The 16,657-nt window shown below is 45.1% G+C and overlaps 1 protein-coding gene across 1 annotated transcript; it reads right to left on the bottom strand.

Annotated features, from left to right (window-relative positions):
* Window positions 1–3,410: 3,410 nt before the first annotated feature.
* On the bottom strand, window positions 3,411–15,361 carry LOC140723193 (NACHT, LRR and PYD domains-containing protein 3-like). The gene is given in 8 exon segments (XM_073037801.1): window positions 3,411–4,877; window positions 5,035–5,202; window positions 5,358–5,528; window positions 5,961–6,047; window positions 7,504–8,446; window positions 8,449–9,240; window positions 15,136–15,201; window positions 15,301–15,361. Coding segments are annotated over 8 exon segments (2,370 nt in total). The 5' UTR covers window positions 15,356–15,361; the 3' UTR covers window positions 3,411–4,789.
* Window positions 15,362–16,657: the final 1,296 nt, after the last annotated feature.

The raw sequence follows: 16,657 nt of genomic DNA, 5'->3' as shown, positions 1-16,657 counted from the left end.
TAGCTTGTGTAATTTGTGTTCGGTGGTGCGGGGGTACATAGATATTTGATTGAACCAATTGCTGTTTGTAATTAAATAATTAACGTGCTTATTCGTAATCAGCGTCTTCTGTCACAGTTACCAGACCTGTAAATTTGCTTCCTCGAAACAAGCTCCCGGACCTGTTAGACTAACTACATACTGATTTAAGAAACTCTTCTGGATGCACCTGGCAAAAGGTGACCTTTCTAAATCAGTTGCAATAAAAAAAAAAACACTTAATAGTGGGGAAGTCTAAATGCCCCATGACAGCAGCCCAATTGTTTTTGCATCTTTCATAATCTGCACGGATATAGGTTCCACAGTGTTCAACAAATTTGATTCAATAAAACTTAGCAGCACAATGAAGTCGCTTCAGCCCAGAACGTGCGAGCCTTAGACACTCCTCCAAGATCGAAATAGCTGCTCCCTCCATCATAGTCCTCCACTTGTCGCTCATCCAAGTGCCTATCTAAGACCACAATGTCCCTAATATTTCTGCCCCTCCACCACCCGTGGCAGGTCATTCCACGCACTCTTTCTCTGACATCCCCTCTAATCTTCTCCAGTCACTTTAAAATTACGCCCCATCATGTCAGCCGTTTCCACCCTGGAGAAAAGTCTCTCGCTATCCACTTGCTCTCCTTTGCTTTTCATCTTGTACACCTCTATTAAGTCAGTTCAAGTTCTCCACTCTAAAGCGAAAAGCCCTTGCGTGCTCAACCTGTCCTCATAAGATGTGCTCTGCATAACAGGCAGCATCCAGGTAAACCTCTGCAACATCTCAAAAGCTGCCACTAAACTCCTACGACGAGGCGCTCAGAACTAAACACTGCATTCCAAGTGTGGTCTAACCAGGAATTTTAGATTTACAACATTATCTCGTGGCTATGGCACTCAAGACCCTTACTAATGACGGTCGACACAGCATATGCCTTTTTAACCACCCTACCTTATGAAGAAACATTGAGGGATCTATGGGTTTGGACCCTGTTGTGCCTCTGTTCCTCTACATTGCGGATAATCCGACCACTAGCATTGCATTCTGCCACAGAATTAGTCCTTTTAGAGTGAAGTTCTTCGCGACTTTCGAGTTTGAAGTCCAACCACTTCTAGGATCAGTTCTACATCCTGATGCTGTATTCTATGATAATTTCCTGCACTATCCACAACTTCAACAACCTCCATATTATCTACATACTTACAAACTCCTCCCTTCTACTTCCTCGTCTAAATCATTCATATACTAAAGTCCATTTCTTCTCTAACTTTATCAATGTGCTCGACCAGACTCGTGAGACTTGACCTGCCCCTCATAAAGCCAAACTGACCTTCCCCAATCAGGTTCAGCTTCGCCAAGTTCTCGTAAATCCTGTCTCTAATTTGCCCACCGCTGAAGTAAGACTCACTGGACTATAACTTTCACAGCTTCCTTACTCTCTTCCTTGAACAAAGGGATAATACATTCCACGCTCTAATCTGACACTAATTCTGCGGTCAGTGATAACAAAAAGATCATTGCCAAAGGTGCAGAAATCTCTTCACCCACTTCCTGCAGTAACCTATGGTTATCCCGACCACTCAAGAGGACTTATCTATTCTAATCATTTTCAAAAGTCCCAGGCAAACTTTCTCTTAATCTCGACATGTTCTAGCTGATCTGGCAATTTTAAACTGTCTTCATAAACAGAAAGACCTCCTGACTGGTGAATATTGAATGAATAGCTTCATTAAGAACCTACCCGACTTCCCCTGACTCCAGGTACATGTTCCATCTTCTATCCCTATCAGCCCTGCCCTCACTCTAGTCATTCTCTGTTTCACATACTTGCAGCATGCCTTGGGGTTTTTCTCACAAAGACATTCTGAAGACCGTTCTATCTCTCCTAATTCATTTCTTCAGCTCCTTCCTGTCTAACTTGTAATTTTCTACAGCCCTTTCAGACCCTTACTTCATAAACCTTAAGTCAGCTTCTTTTCTCCTCTTGGCCAGATGTTGCACATCTTTTGTCAACCATGGCTCCTTCACACGACAATCCTTTCTCTGCCTGAATGGACAAACCTGTTCAGAACCCCATGCAAGTGCTGCCTGAAATACGTCCATATTTCCGTTGTGCATTCCCCGGAGCATATCTCTTCCCGATTCAACGCTCCAATGACCAGTCTTATAGCATCGTTATTCCACTTCCCTCAATTAATAACTTTGTAGACTGACTCGTGGCTGTGACGGGAGAAAGGGACAGTGGGATTAGTTTGGGACTGACGCAGGGCTTTGAGGTGTGAGCGGGACAGGGGACTAGTTGGGGACTGACACGGCTCTATTAGAAATAAACAGGTCAGTACGTGTCGTTTGGGGACTATTTCAGTGTTGAGTGAAGGACCAATCAGCTGGGACATGCCTTACGTCACCCTTTCAACCTCACTGATCCCTTCTCCCTCCCTCCTCGCTCAACACCTGTCTCGATCCACCGCACGTTTTCTCTTCCACCCGTGTTTGAGTATACGAAAATCTATTGTTTTCCAGAGATTTAAGGAGCAAAAAAGAGGAGATAGTGGATGTAAAGCAGGAGAGATAGTAATTGGGGACAGAAAGAAATGGCGGATGATCTCAATAATTTTGATGCACCAGTTTTCACTCCGAAAGGCACCAGTAATACGCCAGTAATTGAAGAGTGTCAGTTACTAATGAGATGGTGCTTGGGTAGCTGAAAGGTCTGATGGTAGAAAAGCAAATGAAAAAAAAATAAGTAAAGAGATTGAGAAGGCATTGATACTGTTTTTTTTAGGATTCACTCGAAACTGAAATGATTGCCGAGGAGAGGAAAATTGCAGATGTAAGTCCACTCCTTAAAGAAAATGGCGAGGGAAATCTGGGAAATTATAAGCCAATTAGTACAAGTTGATGGTTAGGAATGTGTTGAAGGATGAGATTTAGGGACTCATGATAAAATCGGCCGAAGTGTGCTCTGTCCCCTTGATGGGAAATCATGCGATATTTGAGGATATAACAGCAAAAGATCTAGTGGATATTGCGTATTTGGATTTTCAGAAGGCTTTTGACAAGGCACTGCACAGAAGGCCGCTTAATAAGTACTCATGGTATTGCAAGAGAGATGGAGAACTTAACAACGTGTGGCCGCACCCAGGGTAACCCATTTCACTCTGGTGGCTCCATACGAGGAAGAATGTCGAGGCTTTGTAGAGGACGCTGAAGACTTTAACCAAGATGCTGCCTGGATTAGAGCGCATGCGCGATAATGGGAGTTGAGATAAACCGGGGCTGTTTTCTCTGGAGCAGAGGCGGCTGAGAGTAGATCTGATTACGTTTCTAAGTTTATGAGTGGCATAGAGATTTTAGACAGACAGTAACTTCAGAATCAGAGTCAGGTTTATTATCACCGGTATGTGGCGTGAAATCTGTTAACTGAGCAGCAGCAGTTCAATGCATTACATAATCCAGCAGAGAGAAAAAAAATATAATAATATCTTTAATAATGGATGCTGCCTTTCTGTGACTCTGCTTCCTAAAGATATCCTGTGTATTTTGTTGGCCAGAGTCCAAGATGCAGCTGACTATATTTACAACCCTCTGCAGCTTCTTTCGGTCCTGCGCAGTAGCCCCTCCATACCAGACAGTGATGCAGCCTGTTAGAATGCTCTCCACGGTACATAGAAGTTTTTGAATGTATTTTTGACATGCCAAATCGCGTCAAACTCCTAATAAAGTATAGCTGTTGTCTTGCTTTCTTTATGACTACATCAATATGTTGGGGCCTGGTTAGATCCTCCGAGATCTTGACATCCAGGAACTAGAAGCTGCTAACTCTCCCAATTTCTGATCCCTCTGAGGATTGGTATGTGTTCCTTCGTCTTACCCTTCCTGAAGCCCACTATCAGCTCTCTTGCCTGACTGATGTTGAGTGCCAGGTAGTTGCACGCCCTCTCGTCACCAACTGAGAATCTACCAACAATGGTTGTATCGTCAGCAAATTTATAGATGGTGTTTGAGCTATGCCTAGCCACACAGTCATGTGTATACAGAGAGTAGAGCAGTGGGCTAAGCACACACCCCTGAGGTGCGCCAGTGTTGATTGTCAGCGAAGAGGATATGTTATCACCAATTCGCATGGTCTGTGATCTTCCGGTTTCGGAAGTCAAGGATCCAATTACCGAAGGAGGTACAGAGGCCCAGGTTCTGCAACTTCTCAATCAGGATTGTGGGAATTATTGTATTAAATGCTGAGCTATTGTCGATGAACAGCATCCTTTTCCTCAGTGTTGAGATGTCAAGCAACAGGGGCCATGGATTTAAGCTCAGATGGGGATAATTCTAAAGGACATGTGAGGTGCAGTTTCTTTTTCAATTTAAAAGTGCGGACATTTGTCAATTTAACATCATTATATCGACAACACTGCGGAATGTACTGTCCTCAGCAAAGTGAGCAAAAGGATTCTCTTCCCGGATAAATCCCATCACAGGACTGGTGTCCCATGAGCACTGCCACTGGGCTCTTACAGTCTGCGTAATAACCCAGGGCATCACTTGGGGGAGCTATCCGAACTGGATATCCTTCGCAGGCAGTTCCTCTTGTCTGGAGGTGGAATTACGTCCTCTGGAACGGACTCTGACGTCACAGAGCGTGCTTCTGGAGACGGTGTCCGTTAGAAACTTTGGGAATTAAAACTGACGCGTGGCCGTTAAAGGCGCGGGGGTGGGGTTGGGTGGAAGGTCTGTCAAAACGTGGGCGGGGGTGTTCGCATATTCAACTGTTCACAGTATCATATTCAGTCCGGATTTGAGTTCCTGTAGAGACTTCAGTTCCTCTACCCCGGACTTACTGATCTGATTGTCCCACAGCCTGAAACAGATGAACGAATGAAGAGATGAAAGAATGAACAGTGTCAGTAACAGGGGACTGGGGTTAATGTTTCAACAACATTCACTGACAAATATCATTCGAAACCCCGCGGATCCGCTGATATTTTATGACAAGGAATTTTAAGACAATCACTCACCAAATCCGCTCCAGACTCGGGAGAGCCACTATGAGGCGACGAAGAACGGGGACAGATTGGTCTCTGAGCGAGTTTGATCCCAAATCCAGCTCCGTCAGTGACTGGTTTTTACTGAGAGCGGAGACGAGGTCATCGACACCAGAATCAGTGAGACCGACCTTATACAACCTGGAAATGAGAGAGAGTGAGGTTGAAGGACACCAAGAGACAGGGGATGCTATGAATCTCTAATATTTACCAGTAAGACAATTACTGATCGCATTAATGTTCAGTGACTGACACCCAGTGACTGTACAGACAATCTCTCACTGCCTGATTCTTACCACATTTTCTCCATTTTACACTCTGTGTTCTTCAGAGCCTCAGACAGCAGTTTTACTCCTGAATCTCCTAGTGCATTTTCATTCAGGTTCAGCACCGTCAGTGATCTGTTTGTACTGAGAGCGGAGGCAAGATGCTCGGCGCCAGAATCTGTGATTCCGACATTGCTCAGCCTGGAAATGAAGTAGAAAGTGAGGGTAAAGGTCACACAGAGTCAGGAGATGGTACAAATTCCCAGTGTATGCCAGTGACACATTAATGTGCAGAGTCAGACACCCAGTGACTGTAAACACAATCTCCCACAGTCTGACACTTACCATAGTGTCCGTGTATACCAGTGACACATTAATGTGCAGAGTCAGACACCCAGTGACTGTAAACACAATATCCCACAGTCTGTCAATGATCACATTAATGTGCAGAGTCAGACACCCAGTGACTGTAAACGCAATCTCCCACAGTCTGTCAATGATCACATTAATGTGCAGAGTCAGACACCCAGTGACTGTAAACACAATCTCCCACAGTCTGTCAATGATCACATTAATGTGCAGAGTCAGACACCCAGTGACTGTAAACACAATCTCCCACAGTCGGACACTTACCATAGTGTCCGTGTTTTACACTCCGGATTTTTCAAAGCCGCAGACACCAGCTTCAGTCCTGAATCTCCAAATTTATTCATCCCAAGTCTAAACACAAACAGACAAATTGATGAACAGATGAATTCAGACAGTGGGTCTGAGAGAATTCCTCTACTTCGGGTATTTCAGTAAACATTAAACTCTTCAGTAAATCACTGATGGAATGTCCATCACTGTCAATGTCCCTCACAGCCCAGCTCGGAATGTCAGTAATTTAGTCTGTCGGTGTGACCATGTAAACTCCGTATATTCCGTCTCATTCCCCGATGGTTAGAAAAAACTCTTCTTGACTGGAGAGGGTCGGAAGGATAGGAAAACAGTTTCACCAAGAGGAGGAGTTGTGGATGAGAACGTGTCCATGGGAAATGGTGGAAGAAAACCCCGGCAGAGGAAAAGCGATAGGCAGAGTTATCCCATAGGAGGAAGGGAGATAGGGAAGAGATATCTCCACAGAACGAACAGGGTGAGGAAGAGAGATAGCACAGGTGGAAGGGAAATGGTGAAGAGGTATCCACAGAGGATGAAGGGGGTAGAGAAGAGAGATTCCACAGGAGGAAGGGAGAGGGATAAGAGAAATACCACGGGACAGGGATGGAGGAGAGAGATACCGCAGGAGGAAGGGGATGAGAGAAGAAAGATACCACAGGAGGGAGGTAGATGGAGAAGAGGCATCTCGCAGAAGGAGGATAAATAGAACAGAGTGATCGCACAGGAGGAGGGGATATGGGAAAGAGATACGCGCACAGGACGAGGGGAGTGGAGAAGAGTGATCCCACATGGGGAAGGGGAACGGAGTGGAGAAGTACCACAGGAGGAAGGGGAATAGAGTAGGAAGGTCCCACAGAAGAAACAAAGGTATGAAGATGATGGACCCCTGAGGAGGAAGCGGGATGGGGAAGCGAGGTCTCATAGTAGGAAGGCAGCTGGGGAAGCGAGATTCAACAAGAGGAGGTGATGCTGACAGAGATCGCATGGGGAGGTTTGGTCTGAACTGAACCCCACAATCAGAAGAGGAGATGTCCACACGAGTGCAGGGTATCTGGCGGAGCAAAGTCACACCGCTAGAGTGATCGTGATAGCCACACACGGGGAGGGGGGTGGAGAGTAACCTCAGAGGTTTGTCTCTCCCTCTCGCTAGGCATTCCTCTGGCCCTCTTTTGTCCTTCATCGGGTAGAGGGCGTGAAGATCCGTCACACCTGCTGCAGTCGGTGTCACTCTCGATGTCAGTAACTGTGAGAAGGAACAGTTTCAATGGTTGTTTCACAGGGAGCGAAAAACACGGCCATTCTTGTGATTTACTACCATTAATCTAACTGCCGTTGTTCGCTGATCAGATGAAGTCTACAACATCCTTACACATGAAACCACATGACCCTCCGTTCTTGAATTACTGACCGATCGCCTCGTAATTTGTCACAATTCCTCATAACTTGATTTACCTTTACTTTGAAACAAAAGAATGGAACACTTTCACAGATCAGACTGAGAAATAAGTGAAGTTACCCCAACTCCTGGCACTTGTGCAGCCCGGGTAACAGCCGCTGGATCCCTTCATACTGAATGTTACTGCCAACAAGGTCGAGGTGTTGTATTGTATCACATCGTCCAATGACATGAGACAGGACCGCGCAATCAATCGGGGTCAATGTCATTCCACTGAATGAAAGTGTTTCCACAGATCCCAGTGTGGCCTGAGCCAGTCCACTATTCTGAGACTCAAACAGGTAGTGCAATGTGTTCAGGAGGCTCCTTTTACCAGCTTCACTCCTTGTGTTTCCACTCTGGCGTTTAACCTCCTCCTTCACCCAGTCAATCACCCGGCACGTTGTTTGATGAGGAAATGGACCCAAAAACTCCTCCAGGCCCCGAGCTGTCATTGGGGAGGAGAGACCAGCAACAAAACGGAGAAATACCTCAAATCGCCCATCTGTCGTGTTGTGGGCTTTAGTGAGGAATTTCAGGATATCCCCGGGATGTGGATTCATAAATTGCGCGAGTGCAGCTACAAACTCTTGGATGGTGAGGTGTGGGAATGTGTACACCACACAACGGGGAGAATCCTCTCTTTCCAAAAGCTCCATCAGGAACCCGGACAAGAACTGGGAAGGCTGGAGATTGTAGTTGATCAAATCTCCATTTGTAAATACAATCTTCTTGTCAGACACTCCCCTGTAGGCCATCTGACCAACCCTGAGCAACACATCACGTGGGTTATCAATCTCACGGCCGTGGTTTTTCAGTATGTTGTATATATAGTAGGAATAGAGTTGGGTGATGGTCTTGGGAACTCGCTGCAGTTCCATGTCTTTTTTCGCGAAGAAGGGGCCCAGTGCTAGAGCGAGGATACAGCAGTAGGAGGGGTTGTAGCTCATGGTGTACAGGATCTCGTTCTCCTCAACGTGTTTGAAAACAGCTTCTGCTACTGTCTTATCTTCAAAATGCCTATGAAATATTCCTTCCGTTCTTCATCGACAAATCCCAGGATTTCAGTCCAGATATTGATTTCTGCCTTTTCTAATAAATGTAACGCAGAAGGGCGGGTTGTCACCAGCACTGAACACCCTGGGAGCAGCTTGCCCTGGATTAAACTGTACACAATATCAGACACGTCACACCACCACTCGGGATCTGGGCACTGGTGCTTGGGTTCTGTATCTCTCCGACTGTCAGAAAAATCGATTTTATGTTTGAATTCATCTAAACCATCGAATATAAACAACAATCCCTTTGGGTTTTTCCAGACCTCTCTCAGGCAATTCCCAAAGTAAGGATACTGATCTAGAATCAGTTCGCTTAGGTTTATTCTACAGTTAATGGAGTTTAGGTCCCGGAATTTGAAACTGAATACAAACTGGAATTGTTGGTATATTTTCCCCGTGGCCCAGTCATAAACAATCTTTTGCACCATTGTTGTTTTACCGATTCCTGGGACTCCAGCTAATGCTGCCGAACTCCCAGATTTGTATTTACTTTGGGAAAAGCTGCTCTGGAACAACTGATCAGTCCGGAGTTTTTCCAGCTCTTTGCGGAGATGTTGTTTTCTCCACTGCTCGTGGTTTCTGCCTCTTGCTAGTAGTTCATGTTCCACCAGTCTCCGATCTCGAACAGTAGAAATTACCGTGAGCTCAGCGTATCGATCAACCAGCTGGAAAACCTTCACCTTCTCCCTCATCAGGATCGTGTTCACTCTCAGTGTTTCAGTTTGTGCCCGCAGAATCTCCTTGTGTTTCTGTTGAACATCTTCCATGGGAACAGACACAATAGTCAAAATGTTAAATGCCTCATCTCAGAACTCAGCATTACAAGAATAGTGTAATTCAAAACTCTTGTATCAAATTAATTTATCAGAGTAAGTTCACACACTGAAGCAAATTTGGTTACGGTGATTCATAATAAATTCAGAAGCTTGTGTAACCCTGCAGATTTGCAGTCTCATGTCCACTAAACAGTCTGCACGGGAAATACACAGCAGGACAGGAGAAAGGGAGAGAGTGAATGCTACAGATTTATTATTTAAATGGAACTGAAAGTTTGAAAGCAGGTTGATTTCTAATCCCGGCAGTATCTGGTGAAACTCGTCTGCACCCTCTCCGAGTTCCCCAGACCCTTCCTGTAATAGGGTGACAGAATTGAACTAAAGCTCCAAATGCAGCCAAACCAAAGTTGGATACATCTGCAACGTAAAGCTACATCCGCACAATGAAGTGAACTATGTGGTCATGTCTTCTTCATTTATTCTTGTTGTCACATCCAGTGAGCTACGGACATTGACACCAGACTCCCTCTGTACCTCAAAGAAGTTAGTGCCTGACATCTACTTTAAACATCCCCCATGCACGTTACCTCCTGAGATACAACACTTCACACTTTTCTGGATTAATCTCCACCTGCTATTTCCTTACCGGCTTCTGCAACACTGGACTCGTAAAGAAACTTCTTCACTCTCCACAGGTCAATGACTCACCTCAGCTTCTAAAATTATACATATCACTATCAAACTAATGTATAACATCTCTCGTCATGGTTCCCGGGAAGTTGTCAACGTAGTCTCTAATCTCTTTTGGACCATGCCGGTTCGAAATTCTGATCAGCTAATATGTATCGACTGTCACCAGATGGGAATTTGTCCTATAAAAGCTGCTCCCAACCTGACCCCTACCATTAATCTAACTTCCCCAATTTAACATCCCCACACTGTATATCAGCTAAGCTGCAGATCGCTCCTTATTCAAAACCATCTCAGGACTTGAGTTGTGTTCATTGTTCCCAAAACCTCTCCCATTGAATCCCGAGCACGTCCTGAAATAGGGGAAAGCCGATGTCAATGTAGGACTGGGTCTGAATGAAGTGTGGGAAAGTTACTTGCAGTGACAGTGCACCTGAAGAATGTGAAACCTCGCTGTATGTCAGGATCCTGACCGGAGTGTGCGGGACCTCAGAGTGTGCCAGATCCTTGCCAGGTGGGTAAAAGGTTTCACATTGCGTGAGGGCTCTGTCAGGGGTGTGTTGCATCTCGCAGCATGTCGGTAGACTGTGAGAGGCCTGAGGAGGCTCGCAGCGTGTCAGCCCCTGTCAGGGGTGTGTGGGGTCTACCGCTGTGTCTGTACCTTACCAGAGGTGTGCGGGGTTTCACAGCGCATTCGGACCCTGCCAGGGGTGTGGGGGGGGAGGGGGTTCCAGTTAACAGGTATACTCTATATAGGGGTTTACTGCCTAACGGATCTTTAAAATGTTATTTTAGTCTTCATCATTTATTAGGGGCCGCCAACAGTGTTTATATTATCTTCTTAGAGAGTTGAGAGTTGTGAGGAAAACGGTAGTGATCTGGCAACAAACAATGCAGATATGTTTTCTCACTATTCATTCAATCAATGTATTCGAGTGGGATAGGGAACGTAGGAAAGCTTGGATTGTAGAAAAAAATTACATTCGAGAATGCCACACCAGTAGAGAAGATGTTCTTCAATGATCCCGGGGAGTATCTATTTCATGTTCAGAAGTGGTTACTTACAGCGCCTGGATTTAGGTGTTTCAGTAAAGACAGGGAGGGAGACAAAAGAGATAGGGTGTGGCACTGCTGATCAGAGATAATGCACGGCTACAGAAAAGGAGGAAGTCATGGAGGGATTGCCTACTGAGTCTCTGTGGGTAGAAGTTATAAACAGGAATAGGTCAATATCTCTAGTGGGCGGTTTTAAAGACCACCCAATAGTAACATGGAGATCGAGCAGAAGATAGGGAAACAGATTCTGGAAAGAAGCAATAATAACTGGGTTGGCATCGTGGGAGATTTTAATTTCCAAAATATTGATTGGAATCACCCTAGAGCAAGGGCTTTAGATGGGGTGGAGTTTGCTAGGTGTTTTCCGGAAGCTTTCCTGATATAATATAACACTACAAGGGGAGAAGCTCTGCTTGATTTGGTATTGGGAAATGAACCTGTTCAGGTGTCAGATCTCTCCATGGAATAGCATTTTGGAGACAGTGATCGCAATTCTAATTCCTTTACCACAGCATTAGAGCGGGGTAGGAAGAGACAAGATAGGAAAACGTTTAATTGGAGTGAGGGGAAATATGAAGTAATCAGCCAGGAACTTGGAAACACAAACTGGGAACAGATGCTCTCAGGGAAATGTACGGCAGAAATAATGAAAATGTTCAGGGGATATTTACATAGGTACGAATGGTACAGGAACAAAGGTGTACAAAAGCTGCTAAAAATCTCGTCAAGAGGAATAGCTTACGAAAGTTTCAAAAATATAGGCAATGTCATAGAAGATTATAGGGCTAGCGGGAAGGAGCTTAAGGATGAAATTAGGAGAGCCAGAAGGGGCCATGAGAAGGCTTTGGCGAGCAAGATTAACGACCTCTCCCCCCACAAGACATTATACATGTATGTGAAGAGCAGGTTGATAAGACGTGAGATAATAGGACTAATCAAGTGCGACAGTGGAAAAGTGAGTATCGAACTGGAGGAGAGAGCAGAGGTTCCTAATAAATACTTAGCTTCAGTATTCACTACGGAAAATGATCTTGGCGATTGTAAGAATGACTTACAGCCCATCGAAAAGCTTGAGCATACAGACATGAAGAAAGAAGATGTGCTGAAGCTTTTGGAAAGCATCAATTTGGATACGTCTCCGGGACAGGATGAGATGTACCCCAGGCTACTGTGGGAGGCGAGGGACGAGATTGCTCAGCCTCTGGCGACGATCTATACATCATCAATGGGGACGGGAGACGTTCAGATATGATTGTAGGTTTGTAGATGTTGCTCCCTTATTCAAGAAAGGGAGTTGAGATTGCCCAGGAAATTATAGACCAGTGTATCGTACTTCAGGAGTTGATAGGTTGACGGAGAAGATCCTGAGAGGCGGGATTTATGAACATTTGGAGAGGCATAATATGATTAGGAACAGTCAGCAAACACGAGGAAATCTGCAGATGCTGGAAATTCAAACAACACACACAAAATGCTGGTGGGACACAGCAGGCCAGGCAGCATCTATAGGAGAAACACTGTCGACGTTTCGGGCCGAGACCCTTCGTCAGGAATAGTCAGCATAGCTTTTTCAAAGGCATGTCGTGCCTTACAAGCCTGATTGAATTTTTTGAGGATCCGACTAAACACATTGATGAAGGTAGTGCAGTAGATGTAAAGTAAAATGGATTTTCGCAAGGCATTTGACAACGTACCCCATGCAAGGCTTGTTAAGAAAGTAAAAAGTCATGGGATCCTAGGGGACATTGCTTTGTGGATAGATTACTGGCTTGCCCACAGAAGGCAAAGTGTGCTTGTAAACGGTTCATGATTACGTGGAGGTCGGTGTCCAGAGTTGTGCCTCAGGATTCGTTTTGGGACCCCTTCACTTCGTGATTTTTATCAATGACCTGAATGAGGAAGTGGAGTGATAGGTTAATAAATTTGCTGATGACATAATGCTTGGGAGAGCTGTGGTTAGTGTGAAGGGCTGTCAGAGGTTACAGCGGGACATCGATAGGATGAAAAATTGGGCGGAGAAGTGGCAGATGAGGTTTAACCCAGATAAGCGTGAGCTGGTTTATATTGGTAGGTCAAATATGATGGCAATATAGAATATTAATGGTAAGACTCTTTGCAGTGTGATCAGAGTGAGCTTGGGGACCTCGTCCAGAGTACACTTAAAGCTGCTGCGCAGGTTGACTTTGTCATTAAGAAGGCATGCGGAGCAATGGCCTTCATCAATCGAGGGATTGTGTTTAAAAGCCGAGTAGTAATGTTGCAGTTATATAGGACACCAGTCAGACCCCACTTGGAGTACTGCGCTCTGTTCTGGTCGCTTCACTACAGGAAGGATGTGGAAGCCGTGGAAAGGGTGCAGAGGAGATTTACAAGGATGGTGCCTGGATTGGGGAGCATGCCTTTGAGAATTGGTTGAGTGAACTTGGGCTTTTTTCTTTGGAGAACGAGAGGTGGTCAGCCAGAGGTGTACAAGATAATGAGAGGCACTGATCGTCTGGAGAGTCAGAGGCTTTTTCCCAGGGCTGAAATGGCTAGTAAGAGAGGGGCACAGTTTTAAGGTGCTTGGGAGTAGGTAAAGAGGAGATGTCAGCCGTAAGTTTTTTACGCAGTGAGTGGTGAGTGCGGGGAATGGTCTGCCGGTGGTGGAGGCGGATACGGTAGTGTATTTTAAGAGATTGCTGGACAGGTACATAGAGCTTAGAAAAATAGAGGACTATGCTTAATATAGGTAATGTCTGAAGCAAGTACATGTTCGGCACAGCATTGCGGGCCGAGGGGCCTGCACTGTGTTGCAGGTTTTCTATATTTCTATGTTTCTAAGTAAGTGTTAGAATTCCATAGCCGTATCCGTTCCCTTGGCAGGAAGCGTGAAGAATATTGAAGAACAACTTTGCAGGCAATTTGTAGAGCTATACTAAATCAGTGGTGCAAGGAAACGGAGGGGTTTTGTTACCTGAATATGGACCAAAACAATTATTACAGAAGTGACAGAGACTGAGAGATCTTTCTAAAATTCCTAATTAGCCTCTTTCAGTTCCTATAAGAACATTAACACATTTGCAGTTTGTTCCTGGAAGTGAGAGTTGTTGAACCAGGATACTGGTAGGGATTCCTCAGGTTTCTGTTCAAGACTTTCGAATGATCAGATAAAACTTGAGCTACTGTAAGATTAATAACTTTTTCAATATCTGTCTTTCCTTCGCCTACTCCTCTGCTAAATGTGTAGTTGGGTAATCCAACACTGCCTTTGAATAGGAAGCTTTTCAGACTCAGAGCCCTTGCACTGCCCAAGGCTCCATTTCCACAGACGCAATGTACTTACGGATGAAGTGAGCTTCTCATCAGTCTGGCGCAATTAAATGTGTCTCAACATTATTTATCGATTTGATCAGGTTTTTTTTTCACCTTCCTCGCCACATTAACAAAACACCGGGTTTCTCTGATCTAATTGACAGCCCTTACTCTCCGACAATTTTCATCACACATCGGAGGGAAGACATGAATTTCCGTTCTGTGGACTTTGCAAGCACCACCTCCCCCCCTCCTCACCTTCACTGACACCGTCCTCCGATGGACTGCCCATCGTTCGCAGTAAGCGACGGCAGATGCGAACAGACTGGGTGACATTTGCTGTTTTGGGATTGGACAGATTAGTAGGAATATTGCCTGGATTTATATTTAAAGGGAAGCTGTTGCTGTTATTCTGTGACTAGAACTTCAATCGATATCCAACTCGAAAAATTGACGATCTGTGCGGACGGACGGAGTTTAGAGAAATTATTTAGGACGAGGGATGTTCGGCAGTGGGAAAGGGGGAAAGAGGCGGGTAGGACGAGGTTTGACATGTTGGGGTGCAGAGATTTCCTCTCCACCGGATCGCTCCTTTGTCTTCTCTGACCCCGGTGGAAACAGCTGTAGTTCCAGGCACCAGCGTGGAGTCCCCACTTTTCCCAAGCCCCGAACTCTCTGCCTCGTTGCTCATTATGTCTTTTGAAAACTTTTGCATTGGAGGCAATCTTTCCATGTGCCTTACTATGTACTGTGTCACAGTGACAACATTTACCTGGTCAAAGCTCCGTGGCCCATCAACATAACGGTCCTGCACAAGTATCAGCCGTTGTTTCTTCACCTACCTTTCAGCTCACTGGGAATCTCCCGTAAATCTTGATTGGGGTTTGATCGCTTGTACGGTGCACACCCTGTGTAAATTTAAACAATTTGGTGAAATCAAATATCTCAAATTATAAAGTTTGTGTTGTTTAATTCCAAATTGTGATTAATCTCTGATATTATCTCACCATGTTCCTGTATTTCCTTCAGTATTTTGTCCAACTTTGGGGCTCCATTCCGCATTTTCACAAACGATTCCCACATCACCCTCCGGGCGCGGGAGCCTCTCTCAATCACCAGGCTCAGGAGGAGTTTAGAACTGTCCGCGCGCTCTCCCTTATCAGCAAGATCAGAGATTTTCTGTCAAGTGTAGAAATGAACATATTGGGGGCTGACAGATTCACAGAGAATGAGAAGTAAATGATGTGCTCTTTATCGGGATCACACGGCCGGATGCCGATCCTCTCTGGAGATGGACTGTACATTCAGAGCAGAGCACATAGAGGGACATTCTCCGTGAACATGGCCCACCAGTCAATGGGATCCTGGTTAATCCGTGACAGCTTCGTTGCCCTGATTCCTAACCCATAAGTAATCCCTCATCTATTTTGACAGTGTCAGGAAGAAACCATAAAATATGATTTATCATAAAGCAGATGAACGAAGATGTCAAGAAAACCATTTTTATATGTATATATATACAGAGCGATCAGCCTCGGAGAAGTTACAGAAAATATGATGCGATTAATCTTTTCAGTCTGCCGGTGTCTAACATGATGGTGGCTGGCACCTGCTGTCTTTCCATTGCCTTTTTTGGTGGCGGTTTATCAGTGATTTCATCACAACATGGCAGTATATCACGACTGACACAGTTTCCAGTGACAAATTATAAAACAATCATCTCCACCCAGATCAGAACACTGGCGAGCACCTGTGGCATCCACCGATAATGCCCAGGTTCTCACTGAAATCCTGCGGTCACGCTCTGCGATCGTCCTAAACCGAAATATCGTACCATATTTCCATTTAATATCTATTATGTTACGCTGATACACCTGTTATCCGCTTCCCTCGCTGTAAAAATGAACAATCACCCACCAGACTGGGGGACATATTCATCCCTTTTCCATCATTGGTTCGGATTCATAATTTTATCATTGTATATTCACTATTTATTTCCCATTTGTCCATTTATCTATTTTAAGTTCCGATGATTCGGATTTCTGACACCCATGACGTGTGAAAATTCAAACCCATTCTCCTGCTCACTTACCCGATGTTCCTCTCCACTGAGCTCATGCTCGAACGTTAACGCCAGGCTCATTCCGTGCACCACTCCTTCCATCGCCTGCTCCAGCCTGTCCCGGTAGAAGTCAATCAACTGCAGAAGCTCGAAATCGTTCCAGTATGCCAGGAGTTCGGTGATTCCTGAACTCGGACCTGCGAATCGAAGCGACGGAAACTAGAGACATTATCGAAACTCAATTGGTCAGCACTTTTCTATCTAGAACCTAACGTCGGTGCGCCATTTTACCAAACACAATC

The sequence above is a fragment of the Hemitrygon akajei genome, unplaced genomic scaffold, assembly GCF_048418815.1.
Source record: "Hemitrygon akajei unplaced genomic scaffold, sHemAka1.3 Scf000104, whole genome shotgun sequence".
NCBI lineage: Eukaryota > Metazoa > Chordata > Chondrichthyes > Myliobatiformes > Dasyatidae > Hemitrygon > Hemitrygon akajei.
This window is presented reverse-complemented; position numbering and strand designations above follow the sequence as displayed.